Source organism: Zonotrichia albicollis, chromosome 19, assembly GCF_047830755.1.
Source record: "Zonotrichia albicollis isolate bZonAlb1 chromosome 19, bZonAlb1.hap1, whole genome shotgun sequence".
In the NCBI taxonomy this organism is placed as follows: domain Eukaryota; kingdom Metazoa; phylum Chordata; class Aves; order Passeriformes; family Passerellidae; genus Zonotrichia; species Zonotrichia albicollis.
Genome location: NC_133837.1, coordinates 8913106 through 8926717, shown reverse-complemented (window position 1 = coordinate 8926717; position 13612 = coordinate 8913106). Strand labels below are relative to the sequence as shown.

The window sequence follows — 13612 nt, the reverse complement described above, 5'->3', positions numbered from 1 at the left end:
CAACTAGCTACTTGCAAAATATACACACTCCCTTTGCATACAAACAGCTAAAAATTACTCCAAATTTCCTTAAGGACTCTGCATTTAAAAATGGAGACTGACGTTCCGCTGCAAGACTACATAAGGTGTACAACATGAAGAACCACAAAAGTGTGTTTGCAGTAATGGGTTACTCTGAAAACTTCATAAAAATCTGAAAACCTTTTTCTGAGGAGACCACAGATTTCAATCAACCTACCAGCATCCAATACCAACACAAAACAGGAGTTTTAAATGCATCTACACATGACAATGAATGTTGGTCTGCAATGCTAAAAATAAAATACTATTTTTTATTAACAAAATCAGCATTGTGAAAGATAAATACATGGTTTCACTCTTGCAAGTCATTATCCTGTGTCCCTCATCAAAACAAAGCCAAAAATTCTGTAACTATATTCCCTGAGCAGAAATGCATGGGAAGTAAGTGGTGGCTCTGTTCTTTGTGGATGATAAACTGATGAGCCAAAACATCTTTCCATCGACCAGACAATCTGAGCTGAAAATACAGAATCCTTTTTGTTGCCATTACATTTTTTAGCAGGGAGAAAGCAAATCCATGAGGATTTTGGTAATGTCACGTCCACAGTCAGGGTCAGCAGAGCTTTGCTGAGCCTGATGACACTCAGGGAATGCCAGTGCAGATGCCCTGATCTCTTCCAGACATGGCACAAAACACGTTTGGGCGGCGCCACTCACTCCTACAGACAGATGAGGCTTGTGCTGGAACACATGCACACATTAAATCTCCTCATGCTGCTCTGCCATGGACCATCCCCTGGGGCTCCACGTGCAGGGGGATGTGTCCCCCAGGGATGTCCCCCCCGGCAGGGCACAGCCAGGCTGGCAGCTGTGCCCACCTGCACGTGAGCCCGGTGCCAAGCCAGAGCCACGGACAGAGGGACAGGAGCAGCACAGGGCCCGACCCTCCCTCTGGCCCCACACGCTCCAACAGGCGCCCACTGCAAGGCAGAATTCAGAAAGCACACCAGTGAATATTCTAGAATTACTATCACCTAAAACATTCACTTTTCCTGGAGGTAGTAGGATCACATGGAATTAATCTGTATTGAAATGGTATACTTCCTATGACTTGTTCTTTGCTTTATTACAGTAACACAAATCACAACACTATACTGGAATGATAGCTCACACCAACTAAAAACCTTTCTTTATGTGAAAATTCTAAAAATCTATTTTAAATGCTCTAAGATATATTAAGCAACAGGCTCCATTACAATGATTTTAACATTTACCTCTCTATTTCAAAGCAGCACATTTGCCTTGCCCCTTTTATGATAACTCTTAAATGTTCATTTTTACTTTTACTAAATTGTAAAAAAAAATTTATGCTCCTATATTCTCAAACTTGCTCGAATGCTGAACTGTGAGATGGTCTTCTCTTCAGTACTGATTGTCAAAGAAAGGTTTTCACATGACAGCACATAAAAATTTCAACAATCTGATGATAAACCAGGCTACTGTTAATGAAGCCACACTTCTATCTGTAATGAGGGACAAGAAAATATTATTTAAGAAGTGAAATGAGCTCCCTTACAAAAAAAAAAAGGCAATGAAAACATTTAACGAAAAAAATCTATTCTTGTTAAGGCAAGATGGTGTTGGGAAAAATACCTGCAAATTTAGATGTTTTATTCTACCCCAAGAGACATAATGTCCTTTACAACAGTAAAAAAGTGCACTGTGAGATAAGTTTGTAACCCCGAGCTGCAAAGGGCTCAGGATAAACTGAAAAAAATCAATGAGTTGAAAAGTCACACAGATAGCTGATTACAAATAAATTCTGACAGGTGATCATTAAAAGCCTGGCTCACTACTAGGCTCCTCTGAAAAAAAGAGAGAATGGGGACAGATTATCTGCTTTTAATTTTGTGCGTGCACAAGTGACAGAAAACGATGTAGCACATATGCACTATTTTTAAAGCTGGCTCAGAAAAAGCAATGGGTTTCATGTTCTGCTCTTGCCTACTCCAAATATATTTTAACTTTGGACACCCTTAAGTTATTAGTTAACCATGAAAAGCCTTGAAACTGAAACACAAAGCAAAGTCAAATCCACACAAAGTAAAAGTAAGTAAATGAAATCCATGACTAAACACAGTTCTGATGGGGGGGCCAAGGAGTATGTTGACAGGTTTGGGGAGCTTTGGGGAATATTTTATTTCTTTTTAACAAGATAGGAATGTTGCAGACTTATAAGACATTTCTATTTCATCCTGCTCCACAACTTTTGCCTCTCTATTTATTTATTTAGCCTCCTTATCAGATGATTCTGACAATGACTTCGCACACTGAGCATGGCAAACGATCAAGCAGAAGGGAGAGGAGTGGTTTCCTGCTGCCAAGAGCACACTTTGCTCCAGCACACCTCATGTGAGCAGAAGAGCACAATAAATAAGTCACTCTCTGTTTTTTTTTTTTTTTTTTTTTTTTTTTTTAAGGAAAAAGGCAAAGCTCCATGTTTCCCAAACTTCAATGCTGACACTCTTCCACTGCCCATGATCTCAGCCATGCTGGTGTCAAGCCAGAGGAGTTACTCTGGATTCAAACTGGTGTCTCTAAAGGGATGATCTCAAGTGCTAATAAAATAATAAAAGACTTCCACTGACATCAGACAGGCTGGAATTGTGCATTACAACCAGGCCTTGGACTCCATGGTGTTTTCTTAAGCGTAAGGTGACTAAGGATGCAAGTTATGAACTCAGGTCAGAGTTACACTCAGTTTATGCCAATTTAAGCAAGATTATAATGTTGTTCCAAAACTCAGTTCCTGTGGCAAATTTTACTTTGCTCAGTAGAGAGTAAGATTACGGCCAAAATTTCAAGTAAGAAGCATTAACCTTTAACTCCAGAGTAACTGCCCACTCCTGTGTCTCACATCAAATATTGGCTGAAGGCCAATAATTCTCTTTCCCAGTCCTTTTCCCTGCACTTTTAACACTGTGGCACCTATGCCATTCTGTCTGTGGTCTTTTTACTTGCTAACAGCTAAGACACCAACTAAGATAGCCAAGTTTCCACGGAATTCCCAGAGCTTTCCTTCAATAATTTAAACAAAAATCCTGGTGGAGCAGCTTAGTGATAACTGGAGCTCATCTTTTTATTTGCTGGAGTGTGAGTGACAGGAATCCTCTGGGCTCTAAGCTGCCTGTCAGCTGCCCAGGGAGAAGCAGTGATTTACAGAGGGGAGGAGGGTTCATGCCAGATTCCACAGGGGAGTTCTGAGGGCTGATTTACCTGGTCTGACTGGGCTCTGCATGCAGTTCTGCGACACCATGCCTGGATGGACTGAAGTAGAAGCCCTGCTGCTGAGGTCCATGACAGAAGGTGATGCTGAGGTAGCTTGCTGGAGACCTGACTGGTGTGGGCTAGGCTCGTGCTGGTTTGGGCTGGGTGGAATGCCATTTTCTGAGAGGAATTCTTCCAGGTCCATGTATTCCAACTGGAAAGTGTCTCCATCATATGGCAGTGTCTTGTCCCATAATGTTGGACCCAAGAAAGCTGACTGAGGGACTGTGGTACCAGTGCTGTCATCATCTAACTTCTTCTCTTTGTCTTTTTCTTTACCGAATGCTTAAACAAAAACACATAACAAACATGTAAGAATTCAGTAATTAAAGCATTAATTACTACTACTTCCATTATTTCTGCTGTAAGAAGGGAATATTCCCTTCAAAAAAATACCTCCTTTGACTCACTCTGCTTGGAAGAGAACTGAGGGGTCATGTCCCTGAGCACCTTTGTGGGAACCAACCACATTTTTGAAATTGCCCTTTGTTTTTAGTTAACAGTTCCACTCCATGCACAGCTTTGAACGTTAGCATCAAAAAGTACTCAACAGACTTAAAAGTGAGCATTTAAGTATTCCAGCAAACTGGAAGCTATTGATATATTCTGTTCTAAAGGAACAGTCTTACCCTGAAGTCCCTGGGATCCTATCATTCTTCTAAACTAAGATCCCAATCTTGTTAGTCCTGGCACAAGCAAAATAGTCCCCAAATTCTGCACTTCTAAATGTTACTAATATACGGTGGCAAAGGCTGACAAAACACAGTTTTGATGTGCAGAAGACACAACAAAATATTCAAAGGTAGAAGCAAAAAAAAAAAAAGCTTAACTGAGGCTTCCTCATTTCTACAGCCCCCAATGATTTCAGTGCACGTTTTCTAAGGGAAATGCCTGATTTCTCTGCAAGATCTGCAAGAATCTGAACTCCTAAAGCTTCCTGTCAGCTACCAAGCCTTCGCAGCATTTTATTTTTAACCTCATACAACAGCCCCGGTGAAATCCTGCGAGTCGCTTGGCAGTGGAACTCGGAAAGACGAGGAGGCAGGAACTGCGAGACCTTCCCTGGCTTTCTGCATTTCGTGCGCGCTCGATCCGCTCGCCGTACACGGTACGGGTATTCCCGAGCTGCCTCCCTTCCCGGAGAAACCACAACTTTCTCCCGGTGAACGGGGGGACGCGGGGCCGGGAGCGGTTTGTTGTGGGGCCTGGGATGGGGATGCCGGCCCCCTTTCCCCAAGGCACCGAGCGCCCTTGGCGTCCATCCACCGGGGCCGGCGATGGGAGCACCGAGCGCGTCCCGTTAGATGGAGCCGGGGCGGCCGCCACTCCCGCAGAGCGCCCCGAGCGAGCCGTCCCGGGGCTCCATCGCAGGGGTGCACCCGGGGCGGGGGCGGCGCAGAGGGACGGGAGAAAGGGAAAACCGTGGGGCGGCCCCGAGTGACAGCGGGACCGGGGCACACACGGGGAAGCCTCACCGTCTTCGTGAGCGAGCGGCAGCTTGAGCGGGTTTTCCAGCAGGGACTTCAGCACGCCGTAGGTGGGCGGCAGGAACGGGGGGTTCAGCGGGAGCGGCCGCGACATGGTCGGTGGGGGCTGCCCGCGGCGGCGGGGAGGGGGCAGCTGCGCGGCGAGCGGTTCCTTCCCCCTTGCTGTAGCCGCTGTCGCGGCGCGGTGAGCCGGGCGTGGGGCCGGGCCGAGCGCCGGTGGCGAGGGGCGCTGGGGCCGCGGGACAGGGCGCGGACCGGGCGCGGGTCAGGCCCCTCCGCCGCGCAGCTGCTCCGCCGCCACCGCCGCTCCTGCCGCCCGCTCTGCGCCGCTCTGCGCCCGCCCGCTCCGCGCCCACGTGCAGCCGCCGCCGCCGCTGACGTCACGCCCGAGAGCGGCCCCGCCATTGGCGCGCCTGCCACGCCCCTCCCCGGTAGCGGCCCCGCCCCCCGTGCGCCCCGCCCCGGCACGCGTGCGGCCGGTACCGGGGGGGGCACCCCGGGACACCCGCCCCGAACCCCCCGCGGGGCCGCAGCGCCTCCCCGGTAACCGGGAGGAATGTGTTAATGAGATGTTAATGAGCCTGAACGTTTGACCTCGCTCGGGACATCCGAGCGAGGCGGCTCCCCCGGGGCAGCGGGACCCGGCGCTGCCGCGGTGTGAGGGGTCCGGGCTGCGGGGCACGGCGGGTCCCAGCCGTGTCTAAGGGAACCGGCCGTGAGGCCTGCCCGCATTTCCCACCGAGCTCCCCCCGCCTCTCTGCCAGGTGTCACCCTGGGGTGACAGCGCTGTCACCAGCACGAGCAGGGCTGTCACCATGCTGGAAGGGACCCCTGGGGATCAGCCAGTCCCACTCCCCTGCCTGGGGCACCCGGGGCAGGTGGCACAGGAACGTGTCCAGGTGGGTTTGGAAGATCTCCAGAGAGGGAGACTCCACAGCCTCCCTGAGCAGCTGTTCCAGGGCTCTGCTACCTTCCATGGAAAGAAGCTTTTCCTCACATTGTGGTGGAACATTTTGTGTTTTAGTTTATGGCCATTTTTCCTCCTCCAAGAAGCACCACCAAGAAACGTCTGGACCCATCCTCCTGGCACCTGCCTTGGAGATACTTATATGCATTGATGAGATGCCCTCTCAGTCTTCTCCAGACCAAAGAGGCCCAACTCCCTTCAGACTCTTCTTGTAAGAGATGTTCCAGACCCCAAATCATCTTTGGGCCTGTGCTGGACCCTCTCCAGCAGCTCCTTGTCTCTCTTGTCCTAAGCAACCCAGGATGAGAACCAACATTGCAGATGTGCCTATCAGGGTTGAGTAGAGGGAGAGGTCACACTCTTCCTAAAGCACCCCAGGATCCCACTGTCCCCCAGGGCACATTGCCAGCTCATGGTCAACTTGTCATCCACTAAGACTCCCAGGCCCTGCTTTTGCTCAAATGGGACTTTCCTCCCCACTCACCATGATCCTCATTCAAGCACAGATGACTTTCCATCTGCTCTGGCCTTCAGCCCGTGCAGGTTGTGCAAGAACTGCATTACACCCAGAGTAACTTCACCCTTCAGGTGCCTGTGGGCATCTGTATCTCCCTTATTCTCATTTGGGTTTTCTTTTGGATCGCATTTTGCAAAGTTTTACCATCTGTGTTTATTTGTGACTCTTTCTTCAAAAGTCAACTTTTAACCATCAACAAATATAAATAATCATCTTTATTTGCTTCTAGAGAATATTTATAAGTTATTTGCATAAACTGCCCAGTATTTAGAAACATAAGCTGCCTGAGGAACAGTTATGTTCTCCCCTTGTGTATCTACTGTATCTTTTACATGTGTGACCAGGAACAGGACTCAGGAACAGCTGGAGCTGTGTCAGGGAGGGTTAGGCTGGATATCAGGAAAAGGTTCTTCCCCCAGAGGGTGCTGGCACTGCCCAGGCTCCCCAGGGAACTGGCCCAGCCCCAAGGCTGCCAGAGCTCCAGGAGCCTTTGGACAATTCTCTCAGGGATGCACAGGGTGCGATTGCTGAGGTGTCTGTGCAGAGGGGTTGGACTCAATGATCCTTGTCAGTCCCTTCCAAATAATGAGATTCTATAATTCTATCATCTATTATTAGGTGTCTTGTTAAATGAATTGCCTAAAACAAGCTGATGGAAGTCCAAAGTACACTCAAATCAATAAAACTGCACTGGCACAACCAAAAACATGAAGTCTGGGGATTGTGACCATCAGGCCCCGCAGAACCAGAGACAAGTGACAGGACAGACTCAGGGCACGGCTGAGCAGGGCTTGGGAGAACCTTGGGATGCCACAAATGCCACACAGTTCACAACTGGAGCAGGGGTGTGATAGCAGCAGCACAGGAGTTTTAGGTGTCACCTAAGCAAGGAAAAAAGCTGTGGATTATTAAATGACTGTACACGTACCAACGTTGCCTCAGACGGCCAAATTGCTGGGTAGTGGAAACCTTTAATTACAGAGGTACAGATGAGTGACACAAAGATTAGGGAGATTGCCAATCCATATGCAGATGTGGTACAGAATGTTTCTTCTCTGCTGCCTAAAGAAAAATAGAGATACGATTTACATTTAGGAGATACGATAAGCAGCAGAGTAAATAGGACAGAAGATGGAAAAGTAATGGGGATACTGGGAAACACCAGTAACAAGATTAGTTTCTGGTGGAAGCTCAACTACTTGTGTTTTTATGATTATTGACCCAACTCAACAGAAAGAAACAGCATTTTCAACACCACAAAAGGACAGGAAGCCTTCACTGCTTCACCAAATGGGGTAAATTATAGGTAGATCAGTGCAAATGTGGAACAAAAGGAAGCCTCTCTGAGCACTGTGTGTAGTTACAGACCCTGCATTCCCAACACACACGAGCTGGGAATTTCCTGGATGCAAAAGCCAAAATAACTCTTCCTGATTTATAGACCAGCCAGCAAAGCTGAGCAGAGTACCTGAGCAGGGTATTGGAGCTGTAATTTTCAGTCTCACACAACAGGAACGGTAATTTAACTCCAGCCATGCTACACAGGCAGATTTCATCCCAATTAACCTAAATTCCAGGCTGTCAGGACACCACATTGTTGTCTGTACACACAAATTATTGATTTTTACTTGCTACACTTTTCTAAAGGTGGCCGTTAATTCCTTTGTGCTGTTTTGACCACTGGCTGACCCCACATGGTGCACACCAGGTAAAGTCAACCAAGACAAATCAGAGCTAATGATACACTGCCTGAATTTCTCCATTTTCCAATTGCAATACAATTTCTGGCATGTGTTCTTAGCTTAGCATTCACCCATAAAATGTCTATTTTATGGCTTATGAAAGACTATGCAGCTGCTTAGTTTTTGTATTGAAAATATCTTGATGGGCACCCTATTAAAAAAAATTATCTCAACCAATATTTATATTTCCCATGGTTGTTTCCATCACTGGGATCAGTTGTATGAAAAATCCAATTCTTTTCAAACCCAGTACCCAGTGGTTAATGTACCATAAGATTTTTTTTATTATTTTCAGTGTGATTATTTTCTTTAGCAAAGACAATCTACAAGGCCATTTTAAAGTCGAAAAATCTTTTATACTCTTCAAGGGTCCTTCTACCAAGGTGCCCATGGTGATCACGGCCCTGGACCGCCCCAGCCGGGGTCCCCGAGCACCCAGGGACACCGATGGCTGCTGCGGGGCTCGGGGCTTGCTCAGCCGGAGCCCCACGGGCAGAGGCCGGTTTGGACCGCGTCCCGAGCACTGCGGGGCGGGGGCCCGGGCACCCCGACACCTGCGGAGCGCTGGCCGCGGTGCCGGAGGAGGCACCGCTGGGTCCGTGAGGGAAGGACAGGGAGAGGGACAGCGACAAGGACAAGGACACGACCCCGCTCCCCTCACGGTGCCCCCGGCCCCGCCCGCCGGTCACGCGGCGCGGGGGGCAGCGCGCGCGGGGCCGTCACGTGAGCGCGCGCGCGCGGGCCGTGACCTACTTTGGGCTAATGGCGGGGCCGCGGGCGGGCGCGCGCACAGCTCCCTCAGTGCCCCCCGCGCCACCCCCGGCACGGCCGAGCAGGGGTGTCCGTGTGGGAAAAGGAGTGTCCGTGTGGGAGAAGGGGTGTCCGTGTGGGAAAAGGGGTGTCCGTGTGGGAGAAGGGGTGTCCGTGTGGGAAAAGGGGTGTCCGAATAGGAAAAGGCATGTCCCGGTGGGAAAAGGGAAGTCCGTGTGAGAAAAGGGGGTGTCCGTATAGGAAAAGGGGTGTCCCGGTTGGGAAAAGGGCGTGTCCGTGTGGGAAAAGGGGGTGTCCGTATAGGAAAAGGGGGGTCCGTGTGGGAAAAGGAGTGTCCGTGTTGGAGAAGGGGGTGTCCGTATAGGAAAAGGGGTGTCCCGGTGGCACGGGTCCTGCTGAGGGATGTTGTCCTGCCGAGGGATGGGGATCCGGCCGGGGAGGGGGCGTGAGCGGTGTCCTGCAGGAGGAAGGGAGTGCCCAGGCGGGAGGCTGCCCTGCCGGGGGCTGTTGCTGTTGCCCTGCCCGGGGCTGTTGTTGTTGCCCTGCCGTGCCGTGTGTTCCTGCCGCCTTGTCCCGTCATCGCCCCCGTGTGCCCCCAGCTCCCGCCCGCCGCCTTGTCCCGTGTCCCCGTGTCCGGCCCCCGGGGCACCGTGCGGGATGAGCCCTCCCTAGGGCAGAAGCGCCCCCGGCCGCTGCCGCTCGGAGCTGTTCCCGCTGGAGCCGCGCACGGAGCGCTGCGGGTCACACCTGGCTCTGGTCGTGACTGCGGGGACAGCGGGCAGTGCCGATGTCGCGTTTGGGTAACCCTTGGCCTGGCCTGCACTCAGTCCTGCCCTTAGGTCTGAATCTGTTCGTGGCCCTTTGCTGAAGGTCCAATAACCACCCCCGCTCCCCTCCAAGTTATTTTAAACTCGTTTTAGAAAGGAGGGACTGCAGGCTTTAGGTAAAAATCTCCAGCACGGTTCATGAGATTCATTTTCTCCTCTGTTTTGCAGCAGTTCCCATTCTCTTATACATTGCCTTGGCATAGCCTGTAATGGAAATTGGGAATTCTGTTCTGAAATATCTCCTGGAAACATGACTGCAGGGTTTTTTCTGCATCGAGAAAGCTGGAGTGAAAGTGGATTTTTTAGGGATCCATCTGGCCAGTATGTTCCAAGGCACCTACCTGTATTTTCTCCATAAGCATGGATAAAAGTGGGGCAGGAAGACGATGCATTAATCATGGCTCAGCAGAATTATGGTCACTGATAGATGGAGAGACACCCACTGCTATGCTTGGAGACAGGTACTGTACAGTCAAGCTTATGATCTAGAACTCTGTGTGTATTTAAATACATACTGCTCTGAAGAATTCAGGCTTTTCTCTTTCTCTCTCAGGGTTAAATGGGAGCCAGTACTGTATGTGCAGTGAGAGATCTCTCAAACCTGAGATCAAAGCTTCTTAGTCAGGTATCTGTATGGTCACAGCTGAACTGCTCCTGCCACTTCATTCCTCTGTTAAATATGTTCTGTCTGGAGAAAAGAGTTACAAAAGTAGGCGGGCAGAGAACAAGCTGCAAGATGGAGAGGATAAATAATGCAGAACAAGTGTTCGGGTCAAGGCACAGGACAGACGGAAAAAGCAAATGGTTTACAGTACCTTAAATACCCACTGGTTCATCCACTGAGTGGATCTCCACTTCAGCCCTTTGGGAGCCAAAATAATGGATTAGAGGATTGAGTTGAGATGCTCAAAAAAACCCCCAAAACCAACAGAAAACCAACCAAACAAAAACGCCAAACCAAACAAAACAATTAAAAAAAAAAAACAACAAAACCAAAAACACCCAAAACAAAACAACCAAAACCACCCCAAAAAACAATCCCCCCAGAAAACTAAACAGGAGAGAATTGGAAAAGGCTCATGATTCAGCCTTTGTTTTAGTTCTGATTTGTCCCAAACAGTGCAAGTTCCCAGGCTGGCCTCTCAGGGCAGTGCATTTCCAGCTGTGTGACGCAGAACGTGGAGGGCCATGAAAAGCCACATGAGAACGCTCAGATATCCACACCCAGCTGAGCTGGAAAGCAGCAGCTTTTGAAGAGAAGGTCGAGAGACACCGAGGAGCAATGCCTGCCCCCAGCTCCCTCCCCTCCACAGAGGTGCTGCTCAGAGCCTCACTTGGCTTTCCAAGTGAAAGCTTCTACCCACAGCACTGAATTACTGAAAAATGGATATTTACTATCCCCTCAGCAAGCTGCTGGGGCTCCTCACAAGACAAAAAATGCCTGTTGAATGAACCACGTTCCTGCCTTTTTTTTAAATTATTTTTTAATTTTTTTTTTTTTTAAAGTTTAATTGAATGTGGGAGAGACAGGTTTGGAACTGCTTTTGGGTGATGGCAGAGGAACTTCTCTTAAGTAATCTGGGGTGGTTCCAAAAGGCATTCCAGTTCTCAGAAAAATAGGCATTACTAGTCATTGCTTATATGCTGTGAGTTGAAAGATTAATAATTTTCTCTGCCAAAGTTTACAGGCAGCCTTTACCATGACAGGGTAGATCAAATACATGCTCTTGCCTGGGCAGCTGACCTGGTTTGAACTCAGTAAGTGTGGCTCTCAGTGATGACTGCAGTTTTGGAACAAAACTCTGCTCTGCTTTTTAAAGCAGCCTTCCCCCTGTAAAGCATTAACCAGACTCTCAAGGCCATTCCAGGCACCTCGTGCCTTTGGTGCCTTGGCAAATTATTCAGACCCAGTAGGTGTAAGCAGCCAGATGACAGAACTGGATTGAGACAACAGATAAGAGAGTAGCTGGCCCGTTTTTCAGTCAGACCTTCCCCTCAATAAGGACAACTCCCAGCTGGTGCCAATGGGAAAAACAACTTGATCCTTCCGTTTATTCCTCTGCACTCCATTCCCCTTCGTTTTTCACTCTTGGCTTGCGTGCTGCAAAAAGACAGTTTAGAAATAGCTGTTCTTACATGCTCAGGCTGTTTGATTTTGGAATTTGGCACTGGTTTTACTGGAGACAGAAGAGCACCCACGAACACAGAATAAAGCAGCCCATCCCCAGGCAGAGCTGCAGCAGAAGGGAGGAGTGAAAGGTACAGGAGCTGAGCATCATCCCCTCCTTAATCAGAGTTTCTATTGAAGTCAATGACCCAGATTTCTCTGACTTCAAATGGCTGCTTTCAGAGAGCTTGCCGGAGGCACGGTGCTGGGGAAGGTCAGGCAGAATTTCGCCTGAAGAATTCCACATGCATAGGCTTATCAGCTCGGGATCTGTACAGCTTGATACTGCAAACCCGTGCTCTCCAACGAGCTGTCTCAAAGTCACTGAAGTGATTGCTGCCCTGGGCTTCAGGCTTGCTAGGCTGCCCTAAGCTTAGGATTTCTTTCTGTGATTAATTCTGTGACATCCACCTTGCTCCCAGGTTTCCCTCTCGAAAAAACAAAATGCAGAAAGCAAAGACCAGTTCTTAATCATATGGGTTTAAATTATTAAGAACTCAGAAATGTGATAAACCTTTCTTATCTTTGGCAGGAAAGCCTGACCTTCTGTGGAAGACTGGGAAAATTCCTACAGACAAAAATCAGGCTTCTAAATATAAAGGCATTAAAGTCATGCTATGTCTTTTAATGAAAGAATTACTGTAACAGCAGCAAGTAGTGCAGAAATGCACGTTATTAACTGTATGCAGTTTGTCCTGCAGGTTTGGATTAATTAAACATTGTTTCTGAGACTGGGGGTGCTCTTTTCCCCCTCTTTTTAATGCACTCCCCCTCTCATTTCCATGCAGATTCCTGACACAGCTGCCAGCCCACAGTGCCCTGTGGGTACCCCAGGTACACCCAGCCAGGGCATTCTGCTAAATCACCACCTCTCTTATGGCCCATTTTGTTCTATTTAAATCTCTCATCAGGAATTTCAGCTGGTAACTAGTTGCCATATCATATCAGAATATGTTAAATATCAGCCTACCAGGCTTCCCAGGTTTTTGAAAACCTGCTTATGCAAATATCAGTGCAACACAGAGACTGAACACTGTCTTAAGAGGCAAATGCACCCTGGATTCTGTGTGTGTTTATCTCCCTACTTTATTTGAAAAATAGAGTAAGTTGGACCTTTTTAAAAATGTATATTCCACCTCAGAAGCAGCTTTACTGATAGAAATACTAAGGCTGGATTTCAGTGGCATGGCTGGGTGTTTATCAGAAGGAAAGTTAATTGAGATGAATGCAGTGATAGCTGTATCTGAACAACCCCTCAACATCCACAGGCACAAGGAAGCAGAGCAGCTCTGCTATTGTTTGTTGCTTTGTTCTGCCTTTGACTTTTTTTTTTTTTTTATGCCATGATTTCTTTTAAAGTTATCTGCTCTGATCTGCAGCGATGTGGGTGCATAACTGACTGTATTTGGACTAAAGATATTCTTGTCTGTATGTTTTCTTGGCCAGGCATTTAGACTACAAGCTGTATGGAAAGCATCAGGCAGTAAGTTATGCAGAAAACATCAGACAAAACTGTTTTAATATTAAACCAGCTTTGTAATATTTTTATTCCCATTAATTTTTTAAAACCTTAAAAAAAAAAAAACCCTACTTAATTGGCTTGCAGAGTAAGTTAGTTTTGAAGGCTTAAAACTGTCTTTTTCATAACAAGTTTCTTAGGTTTGGGGTTTTTTCTTTGTTTGGGGTTTTTAAAGGGCATAAACATATAATTCTCTACAGCCACCTGACAGCATCCATGCAGGGAGATAAAGATGTCCTCCTCCTGTATTTTCCCTTAAATGACTTT

At 48.1% G+C, this 13612-nt stretch overlaps 1 protein-coding gene across 1 annotated transcript in view; it reads right to left on the bottom strand.

The window, feature by feature from the left end:
• HLF (HLF transcription factor, PAR bZIP family member) overlaps positions 1-5195 on the bottom strand; it is a 35969-nt gene extending 30774 nt beyond the window's left edge. The window contains exons 1-2 of the mRNA XM_074554772.1: positions 4824-5195; positions 3298-3633 (exon numbers count right to left, since the gene is read on the bottom strand). Coding sequence (XP_074410873.1) covers positions 3298-3633; positions 4824-4929 — 442 coding nt within the window. The 5' untranslated portion in view covers positions 4930-5195. The remainder of the gene's footprint in view (positions 1-3297; positions 3634-4823) is intronic.
• Positions 5196-13612: the final 8417 nt, after the last annotated feature.